Genomic DNA, 12,675 nt, shown 5'->3' with positions numbered 1-12,675 from the left:
ATTCTGGCATCCATTCTCAAGCCGAAACCACAGCACCCTTCCTTAGCTAGGTCAGCCGCACCAATCACACATTCTCAGATCAACAAAACCAGTCCTGAGACTTCGAGTTAAATGATTAGTGTCTCAGCACAGATTGTGACCTTCAGAGGCTTAAAGCCATGTATTTAAAATGGCACAAAGCATGGCCCAATACAGCAATTTTCACCACTGTTTCCATGACAACTTCTTGGCTGTTAAAGGTATGTCAGTCATTTCAGAACCTGCTTTCCATTCCTGTCCTTAATGAAGTATCTCATCCGTAGGTGTCTGGATTGGTGACACCACTCGGTGCCCTGGTCCTTGACCACATATCCCCGACTGCCCCGCCCAGCTGGCACTTACCCACACACATAAATATGGCCCCGCTCCTGGAGGAGCAGCCCTGCCACCTGCTGGCTGTGCAGCCGGAGGCTGTCTTGCACATACTTTACTGGGGCTTCCTCCTCGCCCGCAGGAGTGTCTCTGGAGAAGGAAACCTTCAGGTGAGTGAGGATTCCACGTTTATGGAAATGTCTGAGCTCTTCTCTGAAACACAGCAGACAATGGATCAGTAGGAGGTCTGTAATTTGCAGGTGAAGGAGTCTGCAAAGAGGACTGCAACCCTCGGTTGGGTCTGACAATACTAGAACTGTAGGTAGAGTACCTGAATAAATAATCCCTATCCCGATGTCTGCAGCCAAAAAACAACCACATCGCTCCAAAGTGTCTGTCTGGGTGTTGTTCTTGGAGTTTCTCTCTAGGTTGAAAAGAAAGTTGAGATGTTTGACATAGAACAATGTGTGTCGCTAATCTCTTTAGCCAGGAAACACCAACAACCCAGATAGGTCTGTAAAATCCACGTCTGCTGTCACGGAAAGCTCATTTCCTGAATGAACACTTTGTTCCTGGCCAGGAGCCTTGGCCACGCCAGCAGACATGACCGTATGTGTCCCTGTGAGCTGCAGACATGTACGAGCTCCACAGGACACTGCTACAAGGACCATTCAAAGTATCACATGTGACACCTACACTAACTTCTACATTAAATACTAATGGCAATTTCTACATTAAATACTAATGGCAATTTTAGGAATAAAATTAATTCTCAATTCATGCAATGGAAAAGTGGCACAGGGCTTTAAAAGACAGTCTGCTGCGGGGTGTCAGAAATGGGCACACCCATGAGACACGCTGAGTGTCTGCCATCCCTCCTTTGTTTTAAGGAAAAAACTAAAACAAAACAACAAACAAACTACGTACAAAAGGTGTTAACTACACCATCTGGGAATAGTATATAAGAACTTTCATTATTTCACCAGCCGTGAAAGAAGTACAATTTCATTTATTTATTTTGTATCAAATCATTCTGTCCTGACACAACGTTACATCTGTTACTGTCATTCTGTTGAAAATTACTGATTTAACTTTGAAACGTTTGGTCTAATTGGATCTGTGGATCCATTACCACCGAGTTTATCTATTAGGTTGGTGCAAAAGTAATTGTGGTTCAAAAAGTTAAAAATGGCAAAAACCGCAATTACTTTTGCACCAACCTAACACTTAAGTTACAGATGGAACAGCCTGCACATTACTGCAGCACACAGCTACGCCTGAAGTCTGTCCCCAGCTGCACACGCTAGAAACGATGGTGCAGCAGGGGAGAAAAAGTGCTGCAGTGAAAGGAAGTCCCAGCACAACGTAAGCTCTCCAGGAGACATCTGTGTTTACTTTTCCCGTGGTGACAATTATGTTGTTACGCTATCACACATCTGATAATCTTTTTTTTTAATAGAAGTTTTACAACTGAAGTCCAATATCCTAAAAACCGCTGAAGAAACAAAGCAGCTCTGTGTTACACATTTCCACCCAGGATGAGCAGGGATCCGTGGCCACGCTAAGCACGTACCTGTGCTGCAGGAAGCCAATGAAGGGCGCGATGCCAGTTCCCGGCCCCACCATAATGATGGGGGCTGAGGGGTCACTTGGTAAGTGGAAAGAGTTTGTTGTTCGAGGAGAGATGGGTATCTGGAATATTAAACCAATGGCCACGTGTGTGAAAGAAAACCGAGACAAAAGCACATAACCAAGATGATCCTTGCTGAAGAAATCAGTGTAAATTCCCCTCAAAGAAGTGTTATTAAATAGCAGCATTAAATCTTATAGAAACCATGACAGGTTTGTCACTACAGAGAAATAAACAAGTCTGCCTTGCAAATTATTTTTCATCAAAATCAACGATGTTTTAAAAATGACAGGCAAGATATTCCTACGGTAGAACATTGGTGAGAAATCATCAAATTATTTTTCTAGTCCCATGAATACAATCTGCTTCCTAGTATGAACCCACTGTATATATGATGGAGAAATCCGAAAAAATGAAGATATGATGCTTCATGTTTGCACGTACGGGGCAATGAGATTAACATCGAGACAGGGTGAAAAGTTTCAAGTGAAAATTAAGCAACTGAAAGAGAAAGTAAGGGCTTGCTCCTTGCTAGGGAACTGTGCTGTATCTGTTATTCTGGGTCCAGTGTTACTCGTTTCTGTGCAAAACTAAAGGAACAAGTGATGCAGATAAGACCTTTGTGCTAAAATTTCAAAAGATTTTTCTCCTAAATCATGTGCCAGGCAGGGATTCGTACAAGGAATCAATTTGAAAATACACTTCTCTTCATTTCGCTTTGCGATATGCACAATTGGTGAGATATGCCAGATTGCAACATGGCGACACTAAGAGTTAAGAATGACAGGAATCCACTCTACATTCCATGCTGGTCCATTTTAACCTTTAATTCGAGGAAAAGCATATGAAGTTCATCAACAGGATGAACACGATCCCTGTTAAGTGAAGAACTGGCAGAGCTGTCAGACGACTGCTCTCGTTTTGGAATGAGACTGCAATCACATTCGCCCTGTTCACTTGATTTTCACTTCACTATCTTACTGAAGGTAGCATGACAAGCACTAGGGAGAGAAAGGAGCAAAACCCAACCCTTGTCTTCACAGGACTTACATTCTGGTCGGTGGAAAAGAAAAATACATTATCAACAAACACATATCCCACAAACGATGAGGGGTAACGGCAAGTGCCAGGAAGCAGAATCAGACAGGACACGACGGGTATGGCAGGATTGCTACCTGGAGCTCTGTGTCCTCAGGACGACTGAGACGAGACAAGCCAGCTGGTCCTGCAGGAAGCAGGAAGCCTCAGAGGGCTCCAGCTCCAGACACGTACCCTAGCTCTCCTTAAAGGCTGCAGGTGGGCTCTGCTCCCTGGCTGCCCCTCACTTGGGATCCAAGCCCCAGGAGCAGGCCTGGCCTGGACCAGCCTGTCCTTACATCAGAGGGAAGGAGCCAGAGGGGGGCAGGAGGCAGCCATGCCAGGCCATCAGGCCAGGGCTCCTGCTGGGGTTTTACTGGGCGGGCTGAACACCCACAGGAGGGGCTGGCCACCGCCCCAGGGGTGGGAACATCTGAAAACCTCTGTCCTACCAGTCGGGGAGGGCCTGTGTGGGTCACGCTGCTAACACTCTCTACTCTTCCGAATAAAATATGGTTCTGCTAAGCACCGTGAAATTTACAGTTTTAAGTGGTATCCTTTCTATCTGCACCTCTGCTGTCTGAATGTTAGGCAGTCAATACAAATCTGTTAAAGTGGGGGAGGAAGGGAGAAGAAAAGGGCGTGAGGAAAGAAAGAACACGTGAAAGGCATCCCTATTTGGTATTGTGGTAAGTTATGGATAGACTTGTATTTTTTAACTTTCTGGAGATCACCTGCTATTTCTATATATTCATTAAGTGACATCATACTTTTATGTCAGTACTCTAATATTCCTTTCCAAAAAAGGAATTTTCTCAGGTTCTCCATATTGTGTTGCTACATAACCAATCTAGGAGTACGGAGGGGTAAGGTGACACGGGGACACACACACACACACCACCTCTGTTCTAGACAGCAGACTAGGAAAATACCAAGTTAAAGGGCAACTTCAGCAGCAGTTTTCCCTTACACCGCTCAAGTGTATACCAGGTTTTAATCCCCCCTGAGGGCTATGAACTTTTCAACTCCGATAACTTACAGCAACCAAACCAGTCACTAGATAACACTACAAATAACTCGTTCATTTCTTCAGTATCACAGAGAAAGAGGATTTCACAATACAGCCTGCAGTTTTTGTTGCTGTTCTTTTAATTTCAATCATCCTTATGGATGGAAGGGACTGTAAATTGTCCCCTATGCACATGGTCCTGAATGAGGTTTAGCTGCGTGCTGTATCAAAACATACAAGATGTCACTAAGTCCAGGCAAAGAACATAACTAATGATCCCGAGCGACACTCCCAGTACCTGTGCGGCCCGGGCTTTCCCGCCACCGGGAAGCAGAATGGACTCAGCCAGCGAGGCCAGCCAGCCCGTGCACACGCCTCTCCGCACACCCTCCGACATGCAGGACGGAAACTCCACCACGTTGAAAACGAAGCGGAGCCTCCCTGGGTGAGACAGACTTGAGCTGCAAAGACAGATGCGTGTTTAAACTCTCTGAGGACCAACACATAAAGGGCGAACGGCTTCTGTACAGCAGTGAGGACGTCTCCCAAAGGGCTCTAATCTACCTCCAACTCCTCAGAGGGAGACTTCCGTTGCTACTTAAAAGGCCCCGGCCCTGCGCTCATTTTGTGACGCCATTCAGTCAAGTTTCTAATGACCTGTTTGCCTTCAAGACGACGTAAGATGTGTGCAATCTTTCCTGTCTCTTCCCACCCTCCCCCACCGCCCAGTGAAGGTGGGGGTGCACCAGTAGCAGCAGCAGGGAAGGCCCCAGTGGGAACCCGGGGCTGGAGCATGGGGGCCCCCCAGTCTCTGAGCCACTGGAGCACAGGAGTCCTGAGCACGTCTGCTTCATTCCGTCAGGCTGGTTCGTGTCTTCTGCAAATCCGGCAAGTTTTCATTGATGGGTTTGCAGCTACTAAGGATTTGGAAGCCAGAGCTTCGCAACATTTTGGGAGAAAGATGCCATATATTATGTTAATAAATATCAGTACCTTGCACATGAATATGGTCTGGGCTGCAGCTTAGGAAGATGTTCTAGGAAAAAAAACAATTAAGAAGTCACTGCGACTGAAAATAAATTGTACGTAAGTGGTAAAACATTCAAGGTCTGATTTGATTTGTTTTATTTAGAATACTCAAAATAATTTGTTTTAGTTTTCAATTCACTGAGTCTAAGTAAAATATTACTGAACACTTTCTTCCATTTCCTAAAGTAAACCTGACCTACTGTGTTTCCTTAATCTGAAACCAGTATTTCTACCTAAAGGCTGGTTTCTTAAACCAAAGGATGCTAAGAATAGGATCCATGAGTGGACTTCAGGGTCAAGGAGCCAATTACATTTTCTGTGTGTGTGTGTCCGTGTGTGTGTGTCCGTGTGTGTCTGTGTGTGTGTCTCTGTGTGTGTGTGTGTACGTGTGCGTGTGTCCGTGTGTGCACACACGCGCAGTTTTCTGGGCAGAGTGTTCAGTTTTCAGATTTGAAATAAAACCATGACCCCAAAAGATTACAGACCACTACCTTAAGAATTATGGGAAATACTTAGGCTTGCAAGTCTTCCTTCTTATATTTACATAACAATAACAAAAAAATGGGAGTGTAGTGATGGGCATTTTAAATCAAATTATCCACAAACTCGGTGGATTCAAGGTACATAGGTGCTCTTTCAAAGAATGTTAAGGAATTAATACCTGAATACCTACTGTCCACTAACAAGCTTTGGAATTTTTCAATGTCATATATTCGTAACAGTAAAAATTTTCAACATCGTGTTTGTAATAAATATTTAGCAAAAATATGGAAAAACCTTCCCAAAAAGGCTATTTCAATAAATAGAAAAAGTTTTCATAGACAGCTCAACTTAATACTAAGCTTTAGAAATATTAAGCTTTCTTAAGGAAATTGGAAAGTAATTTAAATTTTTATAAGTCGCAATGCCTTTATTCATTTTTTACATAACTATGCAATAAATGATACCTACGTTTTAAAAAGGTGAGAGAAAAACTCATGAAAAGAACTGAAACAGATTCCTCTATGACCTAGAGCGTCGCAGACGCCATGTGACTTCCTGCCCATGTCAAGGTCCCAAGCCCATGCTGGCTCTGAGACGCGGCCATGATCTGTGTGAACATGGCAGAGCAGGGCAGCGGGGCCTCACTCAGTAACACTGCTTCACCCTTTTCAGGAGGAGGAACGAGAACAGAATAAAAAGGAAAAGAAAGCAGGGCCTGACTTCTAAAGGAGAGGCTCCTTAATCATACTGGGCAAGAAAAGGGACCTTGCTGGCCTAACAGCAAAAAGCACAAAACATGTTTTCCTGTCACCAAAGACAAGGGCAAATTTTAAGGATTATACTACTTACCACTACAGGAAAACGGACAGAAGTTGACAAAATTACAAGCACAGGAAAGTCATAAAGGTTTAAAAATCCTTAAAATTCCTGTAGTCACCGTTAGTAAAAGTCTCCAGTCCCTTCCTGAGACGCCTCTGAAAGTACCTCCCCTCCCCCGACACGAGACCCTCAGGGATTGTCAATTTTCCAGTCGGAGTTTGAGAACCCCAAGAGACAAATGAGCAAAAACCAGGATGAACTTCCACCTGAGTATTGTGACGGGCGCCCCCAAGCCTAACTAACGCCCAGACCCACCCTGAGGGAGGCCCCTTGTACTGGTGCGACATGGAGTCCCTCTCTGCTCCCTAAACTTGGATTTGGCCAGATGGGGACACTTCTGTTTCCTGCACACAAAGCACACACTTCACCAAACTCCATCAATTAACCCTGATGTTCATTATCTTTGAAACAAATTTTTTTCTTAGAAAGCTCACTTTTAGATAAAATTAGGCTAAATGCTTTCTAAAAAAACAGTAAAATTAATTGAAAAAAAGAGGCTGAATGCTGAGCAAAAAAAAGAGCTAAGACTGGGTACACTGAAAGAGAAAATGATCATGACAATGGTAGAAGTAAAAAGGAAGACATGAAAGAGGTGGCAGAGGGATTCTTTGTCTTCTGGATGGCATTTCAGATGCCCAGGCCCCCTGAAGACAAACTGTAAGGTGTTTACTCCTGATCACTGAGAGGTGTCCCCAACTCTGCATAGAATTCAAAAGGTGATAGGAGAGCTCAGTGTTTGTGACCAGAGGCTGCCCTGGGGCGCAGGGACCACTCACCGAGCAGGAGGCTGAGTGGTGGCCGGCAGGATGGGAAAGCCAGCAGGAGGTCTAACAGGCAGACACCCGCATCTCTTACAAAACGGTTGTAGTCGGCCGCCCCCTGCCTGCTGCACAGCTCTTGCAACCTTCGCTTTTCCGAGCCATTGCTGGTACAGCCCTCCAGGGCCCGCAGAAATGCCTGTGGCCAAAGCAAAGGAAGCAAACCGAAATTTCCATGCGTTGCGGTTACAGGTAGGAGAGTATTCGTCAGTCTTCACCTGGGGATAGACCCGATTATCCAAGAAAAAGTGAGAGAGCTGTTCAGAGTGTGGTCAGGAAGAGAATTTACTTTGCTGTTGTTTTAATGTCAGCCTGTTAGCAAAACCGACTTTAATGTTCTATTTTTGGTCACCTTTCTAAGATCCTAAAGCGACCTTGTCAGTCACAAGTATGACCTGAAATTCCATGTCTGGTGCATGTGACTAAGGACCATCACCAAGTCTCATAAGTGAACACTGGCTCAGGGCACCATGCTGGCCTTGTCCTAACTGACAATGAACGACAACACAGATCTCTGCATTCATCTGACAACTGCTAAGTGCCTTCTACGTGACAGGCGCTAGGTGGGTGAGGCACTGGGAACAAGATGACACGCCGAGCCTGTCAGGGTGCACAGGCCAGTGCGAGCTGTGCAAGGAGTAACTAGTGTGCAAATGCTAGCCACCCCGACGGGGGCACACGCAGGACGTGAGGGGCTGCCCAGCATGCACGCCTGCGCCGAAGGTGGCCCCACGAAACACAGGAAGTGAACAATGGCTGACCAGATGGCATGGCCACGTGACGGCACAGGAGCAGGCAAAACTTGGGGACCACGTGCCGTTCAATATGGGTGAAGAGAAATGTGGACCTGGGACAGAAGGCTGCAGGGACCGGAGGGCCAGAACAACAGCCCCCCTCAGATTCACCGCAGAAAGAGGAGGACGTGAACAAATAAAGCAAAACAAAGTACTGAATCCCACGTCTCAAAGACTGAACCAAGTCCAAGTTTGTGGACCGAAGACCAAGCTTGCTAATGATTCTGGGTCTCCAGGAATGCCACGCTTATCCATTCTATGGCAGGCACGGTTCTTGTTACCCAAGGTGCTTCAGGAACGAAGCACTCCAGCAAGTAACCTGCTTCACGCGCTGTCAGAAACGCTACTCGGCGCTGCCACGTTTTATCCCATAGCTCAGACACCGTGGCCTGGACTCAGTGGCTCTGCAGGGGTCACGGGTTCCCAATGGCTTAGCCCAGAAGTCCTGCCTCAGCTACCCAGACACTAACACACGGCGTGGCCTTCTCTCGGTATCGGACCCAGAACAGGTGCTCGGACAGGCGTGGAATGAACGAACACGCTGACTGCGTGGCTCTGTGGTCATGTAAGTTTACCAATCACACTGCATCACTTTCCCAAGTCAGCACAGTTTCCTAAATTACAGTAAAATAGTGGCAACTATGAACCCTTTAAGATTTATCACATTAGAATTACAGCAACTTCATGGTAAAAAAATAGGAAATACTGCACCGTTTGTAGAGAACAAGCTGACAAACATTACTAAAATTTAAAATGCAAGTATTTTTAAAGTAGCAATTCTATGCCAAGGAATTTGTTTAAAACTATTTCAAACAGGTATGAAAACATGAATACAGTGTAAGAATGTTCATCTTGTTTTATTTAATAGTGAATAACTAGAAACAACCGTCAATGATTAAATCAACAACTTAATTATGCTGTGTCCACACAATCTGTTAAAAATATCTGCAATATATTTCCCTGTTAGGACATACACACTATTGATTTCTTTTTAAGTGAAAAGGCATGTTACAGAACAGTACATAGACTATAGGACCTCGTTTGCTTTTTATTTTGCTTTGTTTTTTTAACAAAACAAAATTCAAGCATTATAAAAGTTTGATTATAAAGGTCTATCACTTCCTGAATTATTTATTTTTGTGTCTGGAATTTTTAGTGAGCATATTACTTTTGTATTAAGGAAAAATATTTTTATATCTATACTTTATGAAATTTAAAAAATGGTAGAATTGAACTAAAATTCCGAATTTATTGAATTTAATCAAAAAGATCTCATCACAGTGAATAACAAAATTGCTCATATTATATCTATGACTGAGCATCTCTCTAAACCAGTTTGCTTCCCAAAGGGGACAAATACAATAAACACATTAATAAAAGAAAAAAATGGCACGGTGGAAGGTGGCATAATCTTAGCACTATTTATGCTCACTGGCAACCCACGCTTGGCGAAGCACAGGTTGGGAGTTTTACCCATTAACATCCACTTGAGGGACATGGTTAGAAGACACCCTTACAAGTTTGTTTTTTAAATAACGCTCCTGGCATAATACTGACATCTAGTGGATTGATCGCTCTACTCCAAATTCCTCGAAACATCACCATAGCCTACGAAAGCCCTTCAATTTTTCTTGAAGAATTCTGACTTAACAATAATTGTGAAGTTTTACACAACAGGAAGCTTAACAACAATAAACAGGTGGCAAGTAGGAGGGGGAAGTCTACATTCTCATAAGTTTCCTGCCATTCGTTAAAGAGCAAGAGTCAGTGTGCAGCTGGGTAACCAGGTCATCTGCGTCCCTTTTGTCACTATTTAATGCGCTACATCAAGCAAGACTAAAAAAAGTGCTATTTAAGAAATCTCATTTCAATAGTAAACATAAAATTTCAATATAAACACAACATAAAAATGCGTGTCTATGACAATTATAAAGACACCACAAACCCTTGGGAACTAATTTTGAAAACATGCTGTGAAGACCATATTTTCTAAGACTTCAAAGGGCAAATAAGCAGACCTATTTAGTAAATCCAACACAGAGCAAAGCATATTTGTAAACAGTTACCCAAAGAAAGAAAAATACCTTTTTAGGAATTGCTCGTATTTCAAGGCACCAGGTAAGAATGAATTGGAGAGAACACTTCTCAGGGATATGCTGGGGCAAGGTTGCTCCTTTTCAGGTAGACAGGAAGGCATTCATGACACAGAAAATAAACAATAAAATATTTTGCACTCTTAAAAACACAGTAACGGTAATACTTTATATTATAGTGCTATCAAATTGCAATATGATTTGTGGCAATGTTAATTCAGTCAAAAAATTTCCCCCCCAAAAATAGAGCAGAAAAACGCATCTTACAAAAAAATAAAAGAATTATAATTTCAAAAGCATATTATATTTGCCATAGCAACCAAATCTAGGCATGGCAAACAAATGAAAGGAAAATTATCCCAAACCAAAGAACAAAAAGCCAACAAAGGCTGTGGGCCATTAGCACTGCAGGACTCTCATTAAAAATTCTATAACTGAGCTCAGGTTCAAGACTCAGCAAATAACTAAAAAACTAACTTCCTTTAATTCTGGAAAAAACAATTATTTATATTAAATAAGCAATACTATGCTAGGATAAACATAACAGGAAAATACCTTTTCAAAACGGCTCATATCATAAAGAAGTTTTCATTGTATGACATTTTAATACATGAACTTAGAAACAACGTAACACTAATTCCAAAAAGCAAACCAACAAATCAGCCCAACTAAACAAGCTGCTTCTCCAAACCAGTTACACTCCCTTTTCATGTAGATAAGTATCTCATTCAGTGTGACTGCTGTGAAGGCCGCGAGACCACTTAACACCAGCCTCTGCCTGTCTGAGCCCCGACAGGGACCTGACACTGAGGGACCCCCGATGCTGAACGGGAGGCTGGGGGGGGGGGGGCGCCGCATTTCTTACCTCTGCTTTGCTGCCAAGGACACCCTCAGAAGTACATCAAGGACTTACCTTTCTTCTTGGTGTCTGCCTTAATTCTCACGAGGACACGGTGTTCCCTTTGGTCTGCGAGTTGCAGTCTTTGGAGCAGGCTCTGTACCTCAGACTCGCTGTTGGGACAGACCACGTTGAAGGAATCTCCCGGCTGATAGGTAAACTCCGTTTCCTAAAGAAGAACAGGAAACAAAAACATTCCGTATGAAGTAAAGGGTTTCAGCTGTGGGTAACAAAATCAGTTTTTATTATATGACTATTTAAATACATGAATTACAAACAAAATCATTCTAATTGCAAAAATCTAACAAGCCCAACTAGCTGAACAGACATCCTTTTATAAGTTATGTTAAAAATGAACTTCCGTAGTAATCCCATGTTTTGCTTTGTATCATTGAGTATTTACAGACTGGAAACGAAGACCCGCCTCACTTGCCAGAGTAAGGACGTCAGTCAGCAGTGTTCCACGCAAACCTCCCTCCTACGAACACACACGCCCACAACATTGAGGTGGTGCTAGCCGCAGCACTGGTTTTCAACTTCCTCTCCTTTGGGGAGGAATAGGGGTGGGAGAGGGCACTGCTGTTTCCTTAATGAGCAGAGACTGTCATACCACCTGGCTTGGTCCTGGCTGTGAGCAAAGGCACTCCCGACAGCGTGTCCCTTTAGAGGTGCAGAACACAGACCAGAGAAGTGGGGGGCCTCTGACCACACACACATTCCTAGCCTGTGAGGGAGACGCACTGCACCCACCAACTGGCCAACCCTTGCCTCTCTAGGACAACAGTGTAGAACTGCAGAATGAAAACTAAAATGCTTTGGTGTCTACAGAGCATTTAACAATATGGATTAAAAGGTTCAAAAGAAACATGGAACTACTCAACAGTGTGTAAGCAAAACCATCTAGCTTTGATGCCCGTCATATTTCTTTTTTTTCCAAGTTCAATGAAATCTATACAAGCAGCCTTGATGCGCCCTGACTTTTCTGAAATTGCAAGCCACTGAACTTCTCAGGACTGTCATCAAAATACAGGGCTGAGCTACACGACCTTGAAGAGGTACTCAAGCACTGAGGTTTCAGGATGACCAGGGTCTTAACCTGAGGTCAATGGAACGGGGGCAGGGCTGGGGAGGGGCTCGTGGATGGAGTTCAGAGAAGCAGTACATGGCGCTCCCTGAAAATGTATAAGAAATGCTGACAGAATCCTTTCTCTGGCAAGGGGGCCTGCGATATTGTTGATTCTCAAAGGAATGCGCGCCAGCGCTCTGAAAAATCAGCTCTTCTGATGCCTGTCTAGTCTGAGCTCCATCTCCAACTGGCTGGATGCCTGCAGGTTAAGACCTTCCTTTTTCTGTGCAAAATGCTGTTGTGGTTCCACGATTCGTTCACGGCTGAGTAAGCCAGCAACACAATTCTCTCATGCTGAATCCCTTCCGAGTCAGTCCTCATTTCAGTCACCCCCACACACACCCACCGCCCGTCCCAAGTGAAAGAACACAGGTGAGAGGTGGGGAGAGTGACAGGCCCAGAATAAAAGGCCAGATGTCCTGTCGGAGACTTGCTCTCCCTGTGAGACTACAACCCCCACACGGGTCTCTGCATGTGTAGACAACAGC

General features: G+C 44.1%; 1 protein-coding gene across 2 annotated transcripts in view; it reads right to left on the bottom strand.

The window, feature by feature from the left end:
• MTRR (5-methyltetrahydrofolate-homocysteine methyltransferase reductase) overlaps nt 1-12,675 on the bottom strand; it is a 38,187-nt gene that overhangs the window by 12,507 nt on the left and 13,005 nt on the right. For both annotated transcript variants that reach the window (XM_074329095.2, XM_088796427.1), the window contains exons 7-14: nt 11,077-11,230; nt 10,155-10,243; nt 7,235-7,415; nt 5,061-5,103; nt 4,366-4,528; nt 1,925-2,043; nt 683-775; nt 382-564 (exon numbers count right to left, since the gene is read on the bottom strand). In XM_074329095.2, coding sequence (XP_074185196.2) covers nt 382-564; nt 683-775; nt 1,925-2,043; nt 4,366-4,528; nt 5,061-5,103; nt 7,235-7,415; nt 10,155-10,243; nt 11,077-11,230 — 1,025 coding nt within the window. The remainder of the gene's footprint in view (nt 1-381; nt 565-682; nt 776-1,924; nt 2,044-4,365; nt 4,529-5,060; nt 5,104-7,234; nt 7,416-10,154; nt 10,244-11,076; nt 11,231-12,675) is intronic.

Source organism: Rhinolophus sinicus, chromosome 3 (genome assembly GCF_057876585.1).
Source record: "Rhinolophus sinicus isolate RSI-liver-muscle chromosome 3, RSI-T2T, whole genome shotgun sequence".
NCBI classification, from domain to species: Eukaryota; Metazoa; Chordata; class Mammalia; order Chiroptera; family Rhinolophidae; genus Rhinolophus; species Rhinolophus sinicus.
Note: the sequence above shows the minus strand (reverse complement) of the source record. Positions and strands in the feature narration are given on the sequence as shown.